General features: G+C 40.2%; 1 protein-coding gene across 1 annotated transcript in view; it reads left to right on the top strand.

Moving 5' to 3' along the window:
• TTN (titin) overlaps positions 1–22,868 on the top strand; it is a 328,387-nt gene that overhangs the window by 270,784 nt on the left and 34,735 nt on the right. Inside the window, exons 268-277 of the mRNA XM_044669742.1 lie at positions 214–501; positions 598–888; positions 979–1,266; positions 1,476–2,063; positions 2,151–2,255; positions 2,732–2,929; positions 3,036–3,332; positions 3,985–4,572; positions 4,663–4,965; positions 5,102–22,207. Coding sequence (XP_044525677.1) covers positions 214–501; positions 598–888; positions 979–1,266; positions 1,476–2,063; positions 2,151–2,255; positions 2,732–2,929; positions 3,036–3,332; positions 3,985–4,572; positions 4,663–4,965; positions 5,102–22,207 — 20,052 coding nt within the window. The remainder of the gene's footprint in view (positions 1–213; positions 502–597; positions 889–978; positions 1,267–1,475; positions 2,064–2,150; positions 2,256–2,731; positions 2,930–3,035; positions 3,333–3,984; positions 4,573–4,662; positions 4,966–5,101; positions 22,208–22,868) is intronic.

Below are 22,868 nucleotides of genomic sequence, written 5' to 3' on the forward strand. Positions count from 1 at the left end.
GACTGTTCCAGGAGAGAAAAGGAATTCTTGAACCACAAAAATTACTGATGCATTAGACAGATTGGTACTATAGCAGTTATATAAATAAAGGATGGATAGGAGATGCTTGGGAAGAGAAATAACAGATTAAGGAGATATAAGAAACAGGTTATTGAATTGTTAAAATAGAGTTTTTATATATTTAATGCTTTTACCCTTCCTCCCAAAAAACAGTTCCACCTGAGGGAGATCTTGATGCTGACTTGAGAAAAACACTCATATTACGGGCTGGAGTTACAATGAGACTTTATGTACCAGTAAGAGGACGTCCACCTCCAAAGATAACATGGTCTAAGCCAAATGTCAACCTGAGAGAGAGGATAGGATTGGACATCAAGTCAACAGACTTTGATACTTTCTTGCGCTGTGAAAATGTGAATAAATATGATGCTGGAAAATATATCTTGACCCTTGAAAACAGCTGTGGTAAAAAGGAATATACTATTGTTGTAAAAGTACTTGGTAAGTATGGACATAAAATAAGAAAAGTAATGGGAAATCATCATATATATTTTTTCTTTGGAATGCTTAAGTATTTCTTTATTTTATATTATCCAGATACTCCAGGACCACCAGTCAATGTTATTGTTAAAGAGGTATCCAAAGATTCTGCTTATGTTACTTGGGATCCTCCCATTATTGATGGTGGCAGCCCCATCATAAACTATGTTGTTGAAAAACGTGATGCAGAGAGAAAGTCATGGTCCACAGTGACAACTGAATGCTCTAAAACAAGCTTCCGAGTATCTAATTTGGAAGAAGGAAAGTCCTATTTCTTCAGAATTTTTGCTGAAAATGAATATGGCATTGGTGATCCTGGAGAAACACGGGATGCTGTGAAAGCTTCTGGTGAGGAAATGTGATCTTATTCAATATGGTTGTGAATGACATTAACTTAATGACTGGAATCTTAGACTTACCAGATTTTTTGTGTTTTAGAAACCCCTGGACCAGTTGTAGACCTGAAAGTTACATCTGTAACTAAGTCATCATGTAGTATAGGCTGGAAAAAGCCTCGCAGTGATGGTGGAAGCCGAATTACTGGATATATAGTGGACTTCATGACTGAAGAAAACAAGTGGCAACGAGTCATGAATGCATTAAACCTTCACTATTCTACAAAAGATTTGACAGAAGGAAAGGAATACACTTTCAGAGTAAGAGCTGAGAATGAAAATGGAGAGGGAACTCCAAGTGAAATCACTGTTGTGGCAAAGGATGATGTTGGTAAGCACTTTTCTCACACATACATTATCTTTTTATTTTCATCAATAATGTTGTGTTTAAAAATTGTTTTTATTCATTGGTTGACATATTTGTTATTCATTGGTAGATTCTTTTTAGTCATTGGTAATTCTTTTTAGAACCGTATTAGTTAGAAGACAACAAGCTATTTAGGCTCAAAAAAATAAACATTTATCCATGCTGTTTTACAGTGGCTCCTGATCTTGATTTGAAAGAGTTGCCTGATTTGTGCTACTTGGCTAAAGAAAACAGCAATTTCCGTCTTAAGATCCCCATAAAAGGCAAGCCTACACCATCAGTAACCTGGAAAAAAGGTGAAGACCCCCTATCAACTGACACAAGAGTTAGTGTTGAGTCTACTGCAGTTAATACAACTCTGGTGGTATATGATTGCCAAAAGTCTGATGCTGGGAAATATACAATCACACTGAAGAACACTGCTGGCACTAAGGAAGGAACTCTGTCAATAAAGGTTGTTGGGAAGCCTGGCATCCCCACTGGACCAATCAAATTTGAGGAAGTCACAGCAGATGCCATTACCTTAAAGTGGGGCCCTCCGAAGGATGATGGCGGTTCTGAAATCACCAACTACATCCTAGAAAAGAGAGATTCTGTAAACAACAAATGGGTCACATGTGCCTCAGCTGTCCAGAAAACTACCTTCAGAGTTACAAGACTTCATGAGGGAATGGAATATACTTTCCGAGTCAGTGCTGAAAATAAATATGGTGTAGGTGAAGGCCTTAAATCTGAGCCCATTGTTGCCAAACATCCATTTGGTATGTATTCTGAAAGTCAGAAATCAAAAAGTAAAAACTGGGAGTTTTTTCTTTATTATAATCTTATGTTATTATATGTTTTTCTAGATGTACCAGATGCTCCTCCACCCCCCAATATAGTGGATGTCAGACATGATTCTGTTGCTCTAACTTGGATAGATCCTAAAAAAACTGGTGGCTCACCAATCACAGGTACCATATTTGATTTCATCTTATTGTTATCTTTATTTTCAGTTTTCCATCTTACTATATCCTCCTAAATGATGTTAGATACAGATTCTTTATAATTTTACTGGCATGCAGCTTTGACAACTCTATTATATTTCCTTTTCAGTACTCAATATTCAAAATTTTCTAAAAAACAATTCCCTGACAAATAACTTTTATTGTAATATAAATTTTTGGGGAATTAAAACTTTTCATCACAAGTTGCAATGATAATTCATATCCTAAGAGAAAAAATGTTACCTGAACATAACTCTCTGTTTAGTACACAGTCAAGCAAACATAATCTGAATAATTGTACAGCTATTGGCAGTAATGAGCAATTGCCTGATTGTCGTGTACATATATAGGGCATATAAACAAAACCTGATTTGAAAATGTTAATCATGAGACTGCATTGATATTTTTCATTAGGATTAAAATACCATCTTCTTCTTTGATAGGGTATCATATTGAATTCAAGGAGAGGAACAGTCTTATGTGGAAGAGAGCTAATAAGACACCCATAAGAATGAAAGACTTCAAAGTAACAGGACTAACTGAAGGTCTTGAATATGAATTTAGAGTTATGGCAATCAATTTGGCTGGAGTTGGCAAACCAAGTCTGCCATCTGAGCCAGTTGTGGCACTTGATCCAATTGGTAAGTAATTCTGAGAGGGGAAAATACCTAACTTCATATGCTTCATGAAAATATGCTGAAATCTGAGCTTGGTTTTATTTTGTTTTGTCTTACTTTTTTCTTCTAGATCCCCCTGGAAAACCTGAGGTAATTAATGTCACAAGGAATTCAGTGACACTTATTTGGACTGAACCTAAATATGATGGTGGTCATAAACTGACTGGATACATAGTGGAGAAACGGGACCTTCCTTCAAAGTCTTGGATGAAGGCAAACCATGTTAATGTCCCAGACTGTGCCTATACTGTAACTGATCTTGTTGAGGGTGGAAAATATGAATTCAGAATTAGAGCCAAGAACACTGCAGGAGCTATCAGTCCTCCATCAGAAAGCACAGGAACTATTATTTGCAAGGATGAATATGGTATGTCTTAGTTTCTTTTTCTTTGTTTATACTTGTTTGTCTTTGGTTCAGTTCTGAGATTTCATGAATGTGGGTAATTCTTGGTTTGGAAACTCCACTCACAAATAAACAATTAATATGTGACACATTCTAGGGAGTTACCTGAAGCAGTGATGGGAAAGAAAACTGCAGCCCCCTATAATGTTCTATCGGGCTGCAAGACATTATTCCTAATCTAACAAATACAATGAGTAGGATACAATTCAATGAAACTTTGAAGGAGTTGCCTTAGAAATAGATTGACAGATGAGCATTTCCTTTCCTTTGGCCCTCTCTTTAAAAAGTTTGCCCATCACTGACCTGAAGCATTGAGAAGTTAAGGGAGTTGACCATAGTTTCCAAAACCTATGAGTAAGGGAGACTTGCATTTCCAGAAGCTAAGATAGTAGAGTAAGAAAGGAATGCTCTAAGCTCTCCCAAATCCACCTCCAAACAGCAGCACCAGAAAAAAAAAAGTTTGGGTGGGCCTTGAAACACAGTTTTCCTGACTTCAAGACCATCTCTCCTTTATATACTATCTCTCATTCCTCATTTAAATTATGTAAAATAATCAAAATAACCTAAAACATTTTTCTGTGTCTTTTCTGATTTAAAAAAATGTGTTCTCTTACAGAGGCACCATCCATTGTACTTGATCCTACCATAAAAGATGGCTTAACAGTTAAAGCAGGAGATACCATTGTTTTGAATGCCATCAGCATCCTTGGTAAACCACTTCCAAAATCAAGTTGGTCCAAGGCAGGAAAAGACTTTAGGCCATCAGACATTGTCCAAATTAGTTCAACTCCAACATCTTCTATGCTCAGTGTTAAATATGCCTCCAGAAAAGATGCAGGAGAATATACAATCACTGCCAGTAATCCTTTTGGAACAAAGGAAGAGCATGTACGTGTGACAGTTCTGGATGTTCCTGGCCCACCAGGACCTATTGAAATCAGCAATGTCTCTGCTGAAAAAGCTACTCTCACATGGACACCCCCATTGGAAGATGGAGGTTCACCAATTAAGTCCTACGTTCTTGAAAAAAGAGAAACTAGCCGACTTTTATGGACAGTTGTTTCTGAAGATATTCAATCTTGCCGGCATGTGGTGACCAAGTTGATCCAAGGAAATGAATACCTCTTCCGTGTCTCAGCTGTGAATCAGTATGGTAAGGGTGAACCTGTACAATCGGAACCAGTCAAAATGGTGGACAGATTTGGTAAGTAAAAATACTTAAGAACTTGATCACTTGAAAATTTTGAGAAGTTTATTTGTATCTATGTTTTAACAAATTCTTCTTCCTTTTCAGGCCCTCCTGGCCCTCCTGGCAAGCCAGAAGTATCAAATGTGACTAAAAACACTGCCACTGTCAGTTGGAAAAGGCCAATTGATGATGGTGGTTGTGAAATCACAGGATACCATGTGGAAAGAAGAGAAAAGAAAGGTCTTCGATGGGTGCGAGCAACAAAGACCCCTGTGTCTGATCTCAGATGCAAAGTGACAGGACTTCAAGAAGGAAATACATATGAATTCCGTGTCAGTGCAGAAAATAGAGCAGGAATTGGCCCACCAAGTGATGTTTCAAATTCAGTACTGATGAAGGATGCTGCATGTTAGTATTTTTCTTTGTCATATGGTATCATCTTCAGAGTACTAAATATTAAATTATTATCAATTTTTAAAATATAGTTTATTAAATATTTAAAGGCAAACTAACATGTGCTTCTGTTTCCACATCAATTTTGCAGATCCACCAGGACCACCTTCAAATGCACGAGTGACTGATACTACAAAGAAATCTGCTTCTTTAGCTTGGGGCAAACCACATTATGATGGTGGACTTGAAATCACAGGCTATATAGTCGAGCATCAAAAAGAAGGAGATGAGGCCTGGATAAAAGATACAACAGGAACTGCCCTCAGGATCACAGAATTTGTTGTTCCTGATCTTCAAACAAAAGAAAAATATAATTTCAGAATTTTTGCCATGAATGATGCAGGCATTGGAGAGCCAGCATTGATTCCAAATGTTGAAATCATAGAACGTGAATTGGCACCTGATTTTGAATTAGATGCAGAGCTTCGACGAACACTTGTTGTGAGAGCAGGGCTAAGCATTAGAATATTTGTACCGATTAAAGGCCGTCCAGCTCCCGAAGTCACTTGGACAAAAGATGGCATAAACCTTAAAACACGGGCCAACATTGAAAACACAGAATCCTTCACTCTTCTGATTATTCCAGAATGTAATAGATATGATACTGGCAAATTTGTGATGACTATAGAAAATCCTGCTGGTAAGAAAAGTGGCTTTGTCAATGTCAGGGTCTTAGATACACCTGGGCCTGTGCTCAATCTGAGGCCCACCGAGATCACAAAGGACAGCGTCACCCTGCACTGGGACCTTCCTCTGATCGACGGGGGGTCTCGTATAACAAACTACATCGTAGAAAAACGAGAAGCTACACGGAAATCTTATTCTACAGCCACAACCAAGTGCCATAAGTGTACCTATAAAGTGACTGGCTTATCTGAAGGGTGTGAATATTTCTTCAGAGTGATGGCAGAGAATGAATATGGAGTTGGCGAACCCACAGAAACCACAGAGCCTGTGAGAGCCTCAGAGGCACCATCACCACCAGACAGCCTTAATATCATGGACATAACTAAGAGCACAGTCAGCCTGGCATGGCCTAAACCAAAACATGATGGAGGCAGTAAAATCACTGGCTATGTGATTGAAGCCCAGAGAAAAGGCTCTGACCAGTGGACTCACATCACAACTGTAAAGGGATTAGAATGTGTTGTAAAGAACTTAACAGAAGGGGAAGAGTATACTTTCCAAGTTATGGCAGTAAATAGTGCTGGGAGAAGTGCCCCAAGAGAAAGCAGGCCAGTTATTGTTAAGGAGCAGACAATGCTTCCGGAATTGGATCTTCGTGGCATTTACCAGAAACTGGTCATTGCCAGAGCTGGTGAGAATATCAAGGTTGAGATTCCGGTGCTTGGTCGACCTAAACCAACTGTCACTTGGAAAAAAGGAGACCAACTTCTTAAACAAACCCAAAGGGTTAATTTTGAAAATACTGCCACTTCAACCATACTAAATATCAATGAATGTACAAGAAGCGATAGTGGGCCTTACCCACTAACAGCAAAGAACATCGTGGGAGAAGTTGGAGATGTCATCACCATTCAGGTGCATGACATCCCAGGCCCCCCAACTGGACCGATCAAATTTGATGAAGTTTCATCTGATTTTGTAACTTTCTCTTGGGAACCTCCAGAGAATGATGGCGGAGTACCCATCAGCAACTATGTTGTTGAAATGCGTCAAACTGACAGTACCACGTGGGTTGAATTAGCAACAACTGTAATACGTACTACCTATAAAGCAACTCGCCTTACTACTGGAGTGGAATATCAGTTCCGTGTAAAAGCTCAAAACAGATATGGAGTTGGACCAGGTATCACCTCAGCATCTGTTGTTGCCAACTATCCGTTTAAAGTGCCTGGGCCTCCTGGTACTCCTCAGGTAACTGCAGTCACCAAAGAATCGATAACCATTAGCTGGCATGAGCCTCTAACTGATGGCGGAAGTCCCATTTTAGGATATCATGTTGAAAGAAAAGAAAGAAATGGTATTCTCTGGCAAACTGTGAGTAAAGCACTGGTGCCGGGGAACATATTTAAATCAAGTGGCCTGACAGATGGCATTGCTTATGAGTTCCGAGTAATTGCAGAAAATATGGCTGGGAAAAGCAAACCAAGTAAGCCATCTGAACCTACACTTGCCTTGGACCCTATTGACCCACCTGGGAAACCAATTCCTCTCAATATCACCAGACATACCGTAACACTTAAATGGGCTAAACCTGAATATACTGGAGGATTCAAGATCACTAGCTACATTGTTGAAAAAAGAGACCTGCCCAATGGTCGTTGGTTGAAAGCCAACTTCAGCAATATTTTGGAGAATGAATTCACGGTCAGTGGCTTAACAGAGGATGCTGCATATGAATTCCGTGTGATTGCCAAAAACGCTGCTGGTGCTGTAAGTCCGCCATCTGAGCCTTCAGATGCCATAACCTGCAGGGATGACATCGAAGCACCAAGGATCATGGTAGATGTTAAGTACAAAGACACACTCATATTAAAAGCAGGTGAAGTATTTAAGCTTGAAGCTGATGTCTCTGGTCGCCCGCCACCAACAATGGAATGGACCAAAGATGGAAAGGAGCTTGAAAGCACAGCGAAATTAGAAATAAAAACAGCAGATTTCTCCACAAATCTGGTTAACAAAGATTCATCAAGAAAGGATAGTGGGGCCTATGTACTTACAGCTACTAATCCTGGTGGTTTTGCCAAACACATTTTTAACGTTAAAGTTCTTGATAGACCAGGCCCACCTGAAGGACCTTTGGCTGTGACTGAAGTTACTTCAGAAAAGTGTGTATTATCATGGTTACCTCCACGAGATGATGGAGGTGCCAGCATTGACTACTATGTAGTACAAAAGCGTGAAACCAGCAGATTGGCATGGACAAATGTAGCCTCTGATGTACACCTAACAAAACTAAAGGTTACCAAATTACTGAAAGGCAATGAATATGTGTTCCGTGTTATGGCTGTTAATAAATATGGGGTAGGAGAGCCCCTAGAATCAGAACCTGTCCTTGCAGTAAACCCATATGGACCCCCAGATCCACCCAAAAATCCTGAAGTTACAGCTATTACTAAGGACTCTATGGTTGTCTGTTGGGGACATCCTGATTCTGATGGCGGAAGCGAAATTATCAATTACATTGTGGAACGCCGAGATAAATCTGGCCAGCGTTGGGTGAAATGCAACAAAAAAGCTGTCACTGACTTGAGGTTTAAGGTATCTGGACTGACTGAAGGACATGAGTACGAGTATAGGATCATGGCTGAAAATGCTGCTGGCATTAGTGCACCAAGTGCTACTAGTCCATTTTATAAAGCTTGTGATACTGTGTTTAAGCCTGGTCCACCTGGAAATCCACGTGTGCTAGATACAAGCAGATCATCAATTTCAATTGCTTGGAATAAGCCAATCTATGATGGTGGCTCAGAAATCACAGGGTATATGGTTGAGATAGCACTACCTGAAGAAGATGAGTGGAAGATTGTCACTCCACCAGCAGGACTCAAGGCAACCTCTTATACTATCACCAACCTCAAAGAAAATCAGGAATATAAAATCCGTATCTATGCCATGAATTCTGAAGGAATTGGTGAACCTGCGCTTGTTCCTGGAACTCCAAAGGCTGAGGAAAGGATGCTGCCTCCAGAAATTGAACTGGATGCTGACCTCCGTAAAGTTGTCACAATAAGGGCTTGCTGTACCCTGAGACTGTTTGTTCCTATTAAGGGAAGACCAGCACCAGAAGTGAAATGGGCAAGAGAACATGGAGAATCTTTAGATAAAGCTAGCATTGAATCAACAAGTTCTTATACCTTGCTTATTATTGGAAATGTCAACAGATTTGATAGTGGCAAATATATGCTAACTGTAGAAAACAGCTCAGGTAGCAAAACGGCATTTGTCAACGTCAGAGTACTTGATACACCAGGACCACCCCAGGATTTGAAAATCAAAGAAGTCACTAAATCATCGGTCACACTAACTTGGGAACCTCCACTCATAGATGGGGGCTCCAAGATAAAGAACTACATTGTTGAAAAGCGTGAATCCACAAGGAAAGCTTATTCAACTGTTGCAACAAATTGCCATAAGACCTCCTGGAAAGTAGACCAGCTTCAAGAAGGTTGCAATTATTATTTTAGAGTTCTGGCAGAAAATGAATATGGAATTGGTCTCCCAGCTGAAACTGCAGAATCTGTGAAAGTATCAGAAAGACCACTTCCTCCAGGAAAGATAACTTTACTAGATGTCACCAGAAATAGTGTGTCACTCTCTTGGGAGAAACCAGAGCATGATGGAGGAAGTAGAATTCTAGGCTACATTGTGGAGATGCAAAGCAAAGGCAGTGATAAGTGGGCAACCTGTGCCACAGTCAAAGTCACAGAAGCTACAATTACTGGGTTGATTCAGGGTGAAGAGTATTCATTCCGAGTTTCAGCCCAGAATGAAAAGGGAATCAGTGATCCTCGGCAACTTAGTGTGCCAGTCATTGCCAAAGATCTTGTCATCCCACCAGCCTTCAAACTGTTATTTAACACTTTCACAGTGCTAGCAGGTGAAGACTTAAAAGTTGATGTCCCATTTATTGGACGTCCAACTCCAACTGTGACCTGGCACAAAGATGATGTGCCTCTGAAACAGACTACTAGAGTAAATGCAGAAAGCACAGAAAATAGCACACTGTTGACAATAAAGGAAGCCTGCCGGGAAGATGTTGGACATTATGTGGTTAAACTTGCAAACTCAGCAGGGGAAGCCACTGAAACCCTAAATATAATTGTTCTTGACAAACCAGGGCCTCCTACTGGACCAGTTAAAATGGATGAGGTAACTGCAGATAGTATTACTCTATCCTGGGAACCACCAAAATATGATGGTGGAAGTTCTATCAATAATTATATTGTAGAGAAAAGGGACACTTCTACAACTACCTGGCAAATTGTGTCAGCTACTGTTGCAAGAACGACAATAAAAGCCTGTCGTCTAAAGACTGGATGTGAATATCAGTTCAGAATTGCAGCTGAAAACAGATATGGAAAAAGTACTTATCTCACTTCAGAGCCTATTGTAGCCCAGTATCCATTCAAAGTTCCTGGACCACCAGGAACACCTTTTGTGACAGCTTCTTCCAAAGATTCTATGGAGGTACAATGGAATGAGCCAGTCAATGATGGTGGTAGCAAAGTTATTGGCTATCATTTAGAGCGTAAAGAGAGAAATAGCATCCTCTGGGTAAAGCTGAACAAAACACCTATTCCACAAACCAAGTTTAAAACAACTGGCCTTGAAGAAGGAATTGAATATGAATTTAGAGTCTGTGCAGAAAACATTGTGGGCATTGGCAAGCCTAGTAAAGTGTCTGAGTGCTATGTAGCTCGTGATCCATGTGATCCACCAGGTCGGCCAGAAGCGATCATTGTCACAAGGAACTCTGTGACTCTTCAGTGGAAGAAACCTACCTATGACGGTGGAAGCAAAATCACTGGCTATATCGTTGAGAAGAAAGAGTTACCAGATGGCCGCTGGATGAAGGCCAGTTTTACTAATATTATTGAAACTCAGTTTGAAGTAACTGGCCTAGTTGAAAATCAGAGATATGAGTTCCGGGTTATAGCACGAAATGCTGCAGGAGTATTTAGTGAGCCATCTGAAAGCACAGGAGCAATCACAGCAAGAGATGAAGTAGACCCTCCACGTATAAGTATGGATCCAAAATATAAAGACACAATTGTAGTCCATGCTGGTGAGTCATTCAAGATTGAAGCTGATGTTTATGGCAAACCAATACCAACCATTCAGTGGACAAAAGGTGATCAGGAACTTTCAAACACTGCCCATTTGGAAATAAAAAGTACTGATTTTGCCACCTGCCTCAATGTAAAGGAAGCAGCTCGTGTTGATAGTGGTAGTTATGTACTGAAAGCAAAAAATGTTGCTGGAGAGAGATCAGTTACTGTTAATGTAAAAGTTCTCGATAGGCCAGGACCACCTGAAGGACCTGTTGTTGTGTCTGGAGTTACTGCTGAAAAATGCACATTAGCATGGAAGCCCCCACTCCAAGATGGTGGTAGTGATATCATAAACTACATTGTGGAAAGAAGAGAAACCAGTCGTTTAGTTTGGACTATAGTTGATGCCAATGTGCAAACACTTAGTTGCAAAGTTACTAAACTTCTAGAAGGAAATGAATATATTTTCCGCATAATGGCTGTAAACAAATACGGTGTTGGTGAACCTCTTGAATCTGAGCCAGTCATTGCCAAGAACCCATTTGTTGTGCCAGATGCACCAAAGGCACCAGAAGTTACTACAGTGACCAAAGACTCAATGATTGTTGTATGGGAAAGGCCTGCATCTGATGGTGGCAGTGAAATTCTCGGTTATGTCCTTGAAAAACGGGATAAGGAAGGCATCCGATGGACAAGATGCCACAAGCGTCTGATTGGGGAATTGCGTTTAAGAGTAACTGGACTTATAGAAAACCATGATTATGAATTTAGAGTCTCAGCTGAAAATGCTGCTGGTCTCAGTGAACCAAGTCCACCTTCTGCTTACCAAAAAGCTTGTGATCCTATTTATAAGCCAGGACCCCCAAATAACCCCAAAGTCATGGATGTTACACGGTCTTCAGTTTTCCTCTCATGGAGCAAACCAGTGTATGATGGTGGCAGTGAAATCCAGGGATACATTGTTGAAAAATGTGATGTGAGTATTGGGGAATGGACAATGTGTACTCCACCAACTGGAATCAAGAAAACAAATATAGAGGTAGAAAAATTATTGGAAAAGCATGAATACAATTTCCGCATCTGTGCTGTTAATAAAGCTGGAGTTGGAGAGCATGCTGATGTACCTGGACCTGTTTTAGTTGAAGAAAAATTGGAAGCACCAGACATTGATCTTGATCTTGAATTAAGAAAAGTGATAAACATAAGAGCAGGTGGTTCCTTAAGATTATTTGTCCCCATTAGAGGTCGCCCTACACCAGAAGTTAAATGGGGAAAGATGGATGGTGAAATCAGGGATGCAGCTCTAATTGATGTCACTTCCAGCTTCACCTCTCTTGTCCTTGAAAATGTGAACCGATATGATAGTGGGAAATATACTCTCACCTTAGAAAATAGTAGTGGAACAAAGTCTGCCTTTGTTACTGTGAGAGTCTTAGATACACCAAGTCCACCTGTTAACCTTAAAGTAACTGAAATCACCAAAGACTCAGTATCAATCACATGGGAACCACCTTTGTTGGATGGAGGATCCAAAATAAAAAATTATATAGTTGAGAAACGTGAAGCTACAAGGAAGTCTTATGCTGCTGTTGTAACAAACTGCCATAAGAATTCATGGAAAATAGATCAACTTCAAGAAGGCTGCAGTTACTACTTTAGAGTCACTGCTGAAAATGAATATGGTATTGGCCTTCCTGCCCGCACTGCTGACCCAATTAAAGTTGCTGAAGTTCCACAACCTCCAGGAAAAATCACAGTAGATGATGTCACCAGAAACAGTGTTTCTCTAAGCTGGACAAAGCCAGAACATGATGGCGGCAGCAAAATTATACAATATATTGTTGAAATGCAAGCTAAGCACAGTGACAAATGGTCAGAGTGTGCCCGTGTTAAGAACCTGGAAGCAGTAATTACTAACTTAACCCAAGGAGAAGAATATCTATTTAGAGTTGTTGCTGTGAATGAAAAGGGAAGGAGTGATCCTAGGTCCCTTGCTGTTCCAGTAATTGCCAAAGATCTGGTTATTGAGCCAGATGTAAGACCTGCATTCAACAGTTACAGTATCCAGGTTGGTCAGGATTTGAAGATAGAAGTACCAATTTCTGGACGTCCTAAGCCTACCATTACCTGGACAAAAGATGGCCAACCACTAAAACAGACAACAAGACTTAATGTTACTGATTTGCCTGACCTTACTGTGCTTAGCATTAAAGAAACCCACAAGGAAGATGGTGGAATGTATGGAATCACTGTTGCTAATGTTGTTGGACAAAAAGCTGCATCCATTGAAATTATAACTCTAGACAAGCCTGATCCACCAAGAGGTCCTGTGAAATTTGATGAAGTCAGTGCTGAAAGTATCACATTATCTTGGAATCCTCCACTATATACAGGTGGTTGCCAAATCACTAACTATATTGTTCAGAAGAGAGATACAACCTCTACAGTATGGGAACTTGTTTCTGGTACGGTTGCAAGAACAACCTTAAAAGTGACTAAGCTGAAAACTGGCACAGAATACCAATTCAGAATATTTGCTGAAAACAGATATGGACAAAGTTTTGCCTTAGAATCTGATCCTGTTGTAGCCCAGTATCCCTACAAAGAACCAGGCCCTCCTGGCACACCATTTGTTAATGCCATTTCTAAAGATTCTATGGTTGTACAGTGGCATGAACCAATCAATAATGGTGGCAGTCCAGTCATTGGTTACCACCTTGAGAGAAAGGAAAGAAACAGTATTTTGTGGACAAAGGTCAACAAAACTATTATCCATGACACCCAGTTTAAGGCACTTAATCTTGAAGAAGGGATTGAATATGAATTCAGAGTTTATGCTGAAAATATCGTTGGCATAGGCAAAGCAAGCAAAAGTTCAGAATGTTATGTAGCCCGTGATCCCTGCGACCCCCCAGGAACTCCAGAAGCAATCATGGTCAAAAGAAATGAAATTACTCTACAGTGGACAAAGCCTGTGTATGACGGTGGAAGCATGATCACAGGCTATATTGTTGAGAAACGAGATTTGCCTGAGGGTCGCTGGATGAAAGCCAGTTTCACAAATGTCATTGAAACCCAGTTCACTGTCACTGGCCTAACTGAAAATGAAAGGTATGAATTCAGAGTTATTGCAAAGAATGCTGCAGGTGCAGTCAGTAAGCCCTCTGACAGTACTGGAGCTATAACAGCCAAAGATGAAGTTGAACTTCCAAGAATTTCCATGGATCCAAAATACAGAGATACAATTGTGGTCAATGCTGGAGAAACATTCAGACTTGAGGCTGATGTCTATGGAAAGCCCCTACCTACCATTGAATGGTTGAAAGGAGATAAGGAAGTTGAAGAATCAGCTAGATGTGAAATAAAGAATACAGATTTCAAAGCACTTGTCATTGTAAAAGATGCCATTAGAATTGATGGTGGACAGTATATTTTAAGAGCTTCCAATGTTGCAGGTTCTAAGTCATTCCCAGTAAATGTAAAAGTATTAGACAGACCAGGGCCTCCAGAAGGTCCTGTTCAGGTAACTGGAGTGACTTCTGAAAAGTGCTCATTAGCTTGGTCTCCACCCCTTCAAGATGGTGGCAGTGACATATCTCACTACATTGTTGAAAAAAGAGAAACCAGCCGACTTGCTTGGACTGTCGTTGCTCCAGAAGTTGTAACTAATACTTTGAAAGTAACCAAACTTTTAGAAGGAAATGAATATATTTTCCGTGTAATGGCTGTTAACAAATATGGAGTTGGCGAGCCTTTGGAATCTGCTCCAGTACTAATGAAAAATCCATTTGTGCTTCCTGGCCCACCAAAGAGTTTAGAAGTAACAAATATTGCCAAGGATTCCATGACAGTCTGCTGGAACCGTCCAGATAGTGATGGTGGAAGTGAGATTATTGGTTATATTGTAGAAAAGAGGGACAGAAGTGGCATAAGATGGATAAAATGTAACAAGCGGCGAATTACAGATTTGCGATTAAGAGTTACTGGCTTGACAGAAGATCATGAATATGAATTTAGAGTATCTGCAGAAAATGCTGCTGGAGTTGGAGAACCAAGTCAGGCTACCGTTTATTACAAGGCTTGTGATCCTGTATTCAAACCTGGCCCACCCACCAATGCCCACCTTGTAGATACCACCAAAAATTCAATTACACTTGCATGGAGCAAACCCATTTATGATGGTGGCAGTGAAATCCTGGGATACTTAATAGAGATCTGTAAAGCAGATGAAGATGAATGGAAAGTAGTTACACCACAGACTGGCCTGAGAGTCACTCGATTTGAGATTTCAAAGCTTATTGAACATCAGGAATATAAGATACGGGTTTGTGCTCTCAATAAAGTTGGTTTAGGTGAGCCTGCATCACTTCCTGGTACTGTGAAACCAGAAGATAAACTTGAACCCCCTGAACTTGACCTTGACTCAGAATTGAGGAAAGGAATAGTAGTCAGAGCTGGTGGGTCTGCTAGAATTCACATTCCTTTCAAAGGCAGGCCAACACCTGATATTACTTGGTCTAGAGAGGAAGGTGAATTTACTGATAAGGTTCAAATTGAAAAAGGCTTAAACTATACCCAGTTATCAATAGATAACTGTGATAGAAATGATGCTGGGAAATACATCCTCAAACTGGAAAATAGTAGTGGATCCAAATCTGCATTTGTTACTGTAAAAGTCCTAGATACTCCAGGACCTCCACAAAACTTGACAGTTAAAGAAGTGAAGAAAGATTCTGTCACACTGGTCTGGGAACCACCTCTCATTGATGGTGGTGCAAAGATTAAGAACTATGTAATCGATAAGCGAGAATCAACCCGAAAGGCATATGCTAATGTAAGTGCTAAATGCAACAAAACAAATTTCAAAGTTGAAAATCTTACTGAAGGAGCTATTTATTACTTCAGAGTTATGGCAGAAAATGAATTTGGAGTTGGCGTTCCAGTGGAAACTCTTGATGCCGTGAAAGCAGCTGAGCCTCCTTCACCACCTGGAAAGGTTACACTAACCGATGTGTCTCAAACCAGTGCATCACTTATGTGGGAGAAACCTGACCATGATGGAGGTAGCAGAGTTTTGGGATATGTGGTTGAAATGCAACCAAAAGGAACAGAAAAATGGAGTGTCGTTGCTGAGTCCAAAGTTTGCAGTGCAGTTATTTCTGGGCTGAGTTCTGGGCAGGAATATCAGTTCCGAGTCAAGGCTTATAATGAAAAAGGAAAAAGTGATCCAAGAGTCCTGGGTGTTCCTGTCATAGCTAGGGATTTGACTATACAACCAAGTTTTAAGTTGCCATTTAACACATACAGTGTCCAGGCTGGAGAAGATCTTAAGATAGAAATACCAGTTATAGGTCGGCCTCGGCCTAAAGTTTCTTGGGTAAAAGATGGGGAGACTCTTAAACAGACAACTAGAGTAAATGTTGAAGAAACAGCTACATCAACTATTTTACACATTAAAGAAAGCAACAAAGATGACTTTGGAAAATACACGATAACAGCATCAAACAGTGCAGGCACAGCAACAGAAGATCTTAACATAATAGTTTTGGAAAAACCTGGACCACCAGTTGGACCTGTTCGCTTTGATGAAATTAGTGCAGACTTTGTAGTCATATCCTGGGAACCACCAATATACACTGGTGGCTGTCAAATAAGCAATTATATTGTAGAGAAACGTGACACAACCACTACCACCTGGCAAATGGTATCCGCAACAGTTGCAAGAACAACAATTAAAATAACCAAACTTAAAACAGGCACTGAATATCAGTTCAGAATTTTTGCTGAAAACAGATATGGAATGAGTCCTTCACTAGATTCTAAACCAGTTGTTGTACAATATCCATTTAAAGAGCCTGGACCACCTGGAACTCCTTTTGTGACATCAATTTCAAAAGATCAAATGCTTGTACAGTGGCATGAGCCGGTCAATGATGGTGGGAGCAAAGTTATTGGCTATCATCTTGAACAAAAAGAGAAGAACAGCATTCTTTGGATGAAATTAAACAAAACCCCCATTCAAGACACCAAGTTTAAAACAACTGGACTTGATGAAGGCCTTGAGTATGAATTCAAAGTTTCTGCTGAAAATATTGTTGGCATTGGAAAACCTAGCAAAATATCTGAATGCTTTGTTGCTCGTGATCCATGTGACCCACCTGGTCGCCCTGAAGCCATTGTTATTACAAGAAACTTTGTCACATTGAAATGGAAAAAACCTGCCTATGATGGTGGTAGCAAAATAACAGGCTATATTGTAGAAAAGAAAGATCTACCCGATGGTCGTTGGATGAAAGCCAGCTTTACCAACGTTCTAGAAACAGAATTTACAGTGACTGGACTTGTAGAAGACCAAAGATATGAATTTAGAGTAATTGCAAGAAATGCAGCTGGAAACTTTAGTGAGCCTTCAGAAAGCACTGGTGCAATTACTGCTAGAGATGAAATCGATGCACCAAATGCTTCCTTGGACCCAAAATACAAAGATGTAATTGTTGTTCGTGCAGGAGAAACCTTTGTTCTGGAAGCTGACATCCGTGGTAAGCCTATACCTGACATTGTGTGGATAAAAGATGGAAAGGAGCTTGAGGAAGCAACAGCCAGAATGGAAATTAAATCTACTATACAAAAAACAACTCTTGTTGTCAAAGACTGCATAAGAACTGATGGTGGACAGTATATCTTAAAGCTCAGTAATGTTGGTGGTACAAAGTCTATACCAATAACTGTAAAGGTACTTGACAGGCCAGGACCTCCTGAGCCACCTCTGAAAGTTTCAGGAGTTACTGCAGAAAAATGTTACTTGGCATGGAACCCACCTCTTCAAGATGGTGGTGCTAATATTTCTCATTATATCATTGAGAAGAGAGAAACAAGCAGACTCTCCTGGACCCAAGTTTCAACTGAAGTACAGGCCCTGAACTACAAAGTTACTAAACTTCTTCCAGGCAATGAGTATATTTTCCGTGTTATGGCTGTGAACAAATATGGAATTGGAGAGCCACTAGAATCTGAACCTGTCATAGCCTGTAATCCATACAAGCCACCAGGTCCTCCTTCAGTACCTGAAGTCTCAGCAATCACTAAAGATTCAATGGTAGTGACATGGGCACGTCCAGTAGATGATGGTGGAGCTGAAATTGAGGGCTATATACTTGAAAAGCGTGACAAAGATGGTATCAGGTGGACCAAGTGCAATAAGAAAACACTAACAGACCTGCGATTCAGAGTGACTGGACTTACAGAAGGGCACTCCTATGAATTCAGAGTAGCAGCTGAAAATGCAGCTGGTATGGGTGAATTTAGTGAGCCCTCTGTTTTCTATCATGCATGTGATGCTTTGTATCCACCAGGCCCACCAAGCAATCCTAAAGTAACAGATACATCAAGATCTTCAGTATCCTTGGCATGGAATAAGCCCATATATGACGGTGGTGCTCCTGTTAAGGGCTATGTTGTGGAAGTCAAGGAGGCTACTGCTGATGAATGGACAACATGTACACCACCATCAGGACTACAAGGAAAGCAGTTCACTGTTACTAAACTTAAAGAGAATAGTGAGTATAACTTCCGCATATGTGCCATTAACTCAGAAGGTGTTGGTGAACCTGCAACCATACCTGGATCAGTTGTTGCTGCTGAAAGGATTGAGCCTCCTGAAATTGAACTTGATGCCGATCTAAGAAAGGTTGTCATTCTCCGTGCAAGTGCTACCCTGAGATTATTTGTTACCATCAAAGGCAGGCCAGAACCTGAAGTCAAATGGGAAAAAGCCGAAGGCACTCTTACTGAGAGAGCTCAGATTGAGGTCACCAGCTCCTATACAATGTTGGTTATTGATAATGTTACCAGATTTGACAGCGGTAGATATAATCTGACTCTAGAAAATAACAGTGGCTCCAAAACAGCTTTTGTTAATGTCAGAGTTCTGGATTCTCCAAGTGCACCTGTGAATCTGACTGTGAGAGAAGTGAAGAAAGATTCAGTAACATTATCTTGGGAACCACCACTCATTGATGGTGGATCTAAAATTACAAACTACATTGTTGAAAAACGAGAATCTACAAGAAAAGCATATGCCACAATTACAAACAACTGCACAAAGACCAGTTTCAAAATTGAAAATCTTCAAGAAGGATGTACTTACTTCTTCCGTGTCTTGGCTTCCAATGAATATGGGATTGGTTTGCCAGCTGAAACAAAAGAACCAGTTAAAGTGTCTGAACCACCCCTCCCACCTGGAAGAGTTACTCTTGTTGATGTGACACGTAACACTGCCACCATTAAGTGGGAGAAACCAGAAAGTGATGGGGGCAGTAAAATTACTGGTTATGTAGTAGAAATGCAAACTAAAGGAAGTGAAAAATGGAGCACTTGCACACACGTAAAGACCCTAGAAGCCACTATATCTGGTTTGACTACTGGAGAAGAGTATACTTTTAGGGTGGCTGCAGTTAATGAAAAAGGGAAAAGTGACCCCAGACAGCTTGGAGTGCCAGTAGTTGCAAAAGATATTGAAATTAAGCCTTCAGTTGAGCTTCCTTTCAACACTTTCAATGTTAAGGCTGGAGACCAACTCAAGATCGATGTGCCATTTTCTGGGAGACCCGTGCCTACTGTAAGCTGGAAAAAAGATGGGCAAACCTTAAAAGAGACAACTAGAGTAAATGTTCAGTCATCAAAGACAGTAACTTCATTAATTATCAAGGAAGCTTCAAGAGAAGATGTCGGAAAATATGAATTATCTGTTTCAAACAGTGCTGGAGCTACAACCGTTTCTATTACTGTAATTGTCCTTGACAGACCAGGACCTCCAGGACCTATACGTATTGATGAAGTTAGCTCTGACAATGTAACAATATCTTGGAATCCTCCAGAATATGATGGTGGCTGCCAAATTAGCAATTATATTGTTGAGAAAAGAGATACTACTTCTACAACATGGCAAGTAGTATCACAAGCAGTTGCAAGGACATCCATTAAAATAGTTCGCCTGACAACAGGAAGTGAATATCAGTTCCGTGTTTGTGCAGAGAACCGTTATGGTAAGAGTACTTATAGTGAATCATCACCTATCGTTGCAGAATATCCATTCAGTCCCCCAGGTCCTCCTGGAACACCAAAAGTTATACATGCCACCAAATCCACCATGATTGTAAGTTGGCAAGTGCCAGTTAATGATGGAGGAAGCCAAGTACTTGGCTATCACCTTGAACATAAAGAAAGAAGTAGTATTCTTTGGACAAAAGTAAACAAAACTCTCATTACTGACACACAAATGAAAGTTTCTGGTCTTGATGAAGGACTAATGTATGAGTATCGAGTATATGCTGAGAATATTGCAGGAATTGGTAAATGCAGTAAAGCATGTGAGCCAGTTCCTGCAAGAGATCCTTGTGATCCTCCTGGTCAACCAGAAGTTACAAATATTACCAGAAAGTCAGTCTCACTTAAGTGGGCTAAACCCCGATATGATGGTGGAGCTAAAATCACAGGTTACCTCATTGAGCGCAGAGAACTGCCAGATGGACGGTGGTTGAAGTGCAACTTTACTAATGTACAAGAAACTTATTTTGAGGTAACTGAACTTACAGAAGATCAGCGTTATGAATTCCGTGTTTTTGCAAGGAATGCTGCTGACTCCGTTAGTGAGCCCTCTGAATCAACTGGACCTATTACAGTAAAAGATGATGTTGAAGCCCCAAGAATAATGATGGATGTTAGATTCCGAGACATTATTGTAGTCAAAGCTGGGGAGGTCCTTAAAATCAATGCAGACATTTCAGGACGACCTCTACCAGTAATTTCCTGGTCAAAGGATGGCAAGGAGATTGAAGAAAGGGCAAAGATTGAAATTGTTTCAACAGACAGCACAACTTTGTTAACAGTAAAGGACTGTGTGAGGCGAGACACTGGTCAATATGTATTGACTCTCAAAAATGTTGCAGGAACTCGGTCTATGGCTGTTAACTGCAAGGTCCTTGATAGACCTGGGCCACCAGCAGGACCTCTAGAAATAAATGGCCTTACTGCTGAGAAATGCTCACTTTCCTGGGGACCTCCCCAAGAAGATGGTGGTGCAGATATTGACTATTACATTGTAGAAAAACGTGAGACAAGCCGACTTGCATGGACAATTTGTGAAGAAGAGTTAAGAACAACATCTTGTAAAGTAACCAAACTACTTAGAGGCAATGAATATATATTTAGAGTCATTGGTGTTAATAAATATGGTGTGGGTGAGCCCCTAGAGAGTGTGGCTGTAAAGGCACTTGATCCATTTACTGTTCCCAGTCCACCCACATCTTTGGAGATCACATCTGTGACCAAAGATTTCATGACTTTATGCTGGTCAAGACCTGAGAGTGATGGAGGTAATGATATCTCTGGATACATAATTGAACGTCGGGAGAAAAACAGCTTACGATGGGTTCGTGTGAACAAAAAACCAGTTTATGATCTAAGAGTAAAATCAACAGGACTTCGGGAAGGATGTGAATATGAATATCGGGTTTATGCAGAAAATGCTGCTGGTCTGAGCCTTCCAAGTGAAACATCACCTTTGGTTCGAGCAGAAGATCCAGTCTTCTTACCTTCTCCTCCATCTAAACCTAAAATTGTGGACTCAGGAAAAACAAATATAACTATTGGCTGGATTAAGCCTTTGTTTGATGGAGGAGCCCCAGTTACTGGATACACAGTAGAATATAAAAAATCTGATGAAACAGACTGGTCAGTTGCTATCCAGAGCTTACGAGGCACTGAATATACAGTAAGTGGATTAACATCTGGGACTGAATATGTCTTCAGAGTAAGATCAATAAATAAGGTTGGTGCTAGTGACCCAAGTGAGAGCTCAGATCCTCAGGTAGCTAAGGAAAGAGAAGAAGAACCTGTATTTGACCTTGACAGTGAGATGAAGAAGACATTGATTGTAAAGGCTGGTTCTTCATTTACGATGACTGTGCCTTTCCGAGGAAGACCAATACCTAATGTGATATGGAGTAAGCCAGATACTGATCTCCGTACTAGAGCTAGTATTGATTCTACAGACACCCGCACATCACTTACCATTGAAAATGCCAACAGAAATGACTCTGGAAAATACACATTAACAATTCAGAATATTTTGAATGCTGCTTCATTGACTTTAGTTGTCAAAGTTCTTGATTCCCCCGGACCTCCAGCTAATATTAATGTTAAAGATGTAACCAAGGAATCTGCAGTGCTATCCTGGGATGTTCCTGAAAATGATGGTGGTGCTCCTGTGAAAAATTATCATATAGAAAAACGAGAGGCCAGTAAGAAAGCATGGGTCACTGTGACTAACAATTGCAACAGACTTTCCTACAAAGTGTCCAACCTGCAGGAGGGAGCAGTTTACTACTTCAGGGTCTCTGGAGAAAATGAGTTTGGTGTTGGTGTACCCACTGAAACCAAGGAAGGAGTAAAAATCACAGGTATGTTTCACTAGAAGAAAGTAATAGCACATGTAAAGGAATAATATGAATCAGTCTAAGTAGTTTTTGTTTTATTTTGAAGATGATTCATTTATAAAAAATATGTAGTTCTATACAGTATTTCTTCTGAAGTTTCCAAAATTCTGAATTTCCAATTATATGAAAAACTTCATGGCTGGAAACATATCAAAAGATACACCAAGAATACTTAATTTGAGGGGCAGCTGGATAGCTTAGTGGATTGAGGCAGACCTAGAGACAGTAGGTCCTAGGTTCAAATCTAGCCTCAGATACTTCCTAGCTGTGTGACCCTGGGCAAATCACTTAATCCTCATTGCCTAGCCCTTACCACTCTTCTGCCTTGGAACCAATATATAGTATTGATTCTAAAGTGGAAGATAAGGATAAAAAAAAAACCAAACGAATATTTCATTTAAATGTAGTTTTTATATTAAGTATAGAGGGTAACCACTGCAATGCAGTTTGCATATAAAGTAGAAATATTCCTTACACCCTGATCTCTTGGGTTTTTGTTATTCTTTTAATTTGTATTCAAAAGTATTTATAAGTAAAGAAATTCTTATCATTTTAAGTGTGAGAGTGGCTTACAATTAGACAACTATAGTTATCCTTAACTGGCTGGAAAAAAAATTAGCCATTC

The sequence above is a fragment of the Gracilinanus agilis genome, chromosome 3, assembly GCF_016433145.1.
Source record: "Gracilinanus agilis isolate LMUSP501 chromosome 3, AgileGrace, whole genome shotgun sequence".
Taxonomy (NCBI): Eukaryota; Metazoa; Chordata; class Mammalia; order Didelphimorphia; family Didelphidae; genus Gracilinanus; species Gracilinanus agilis.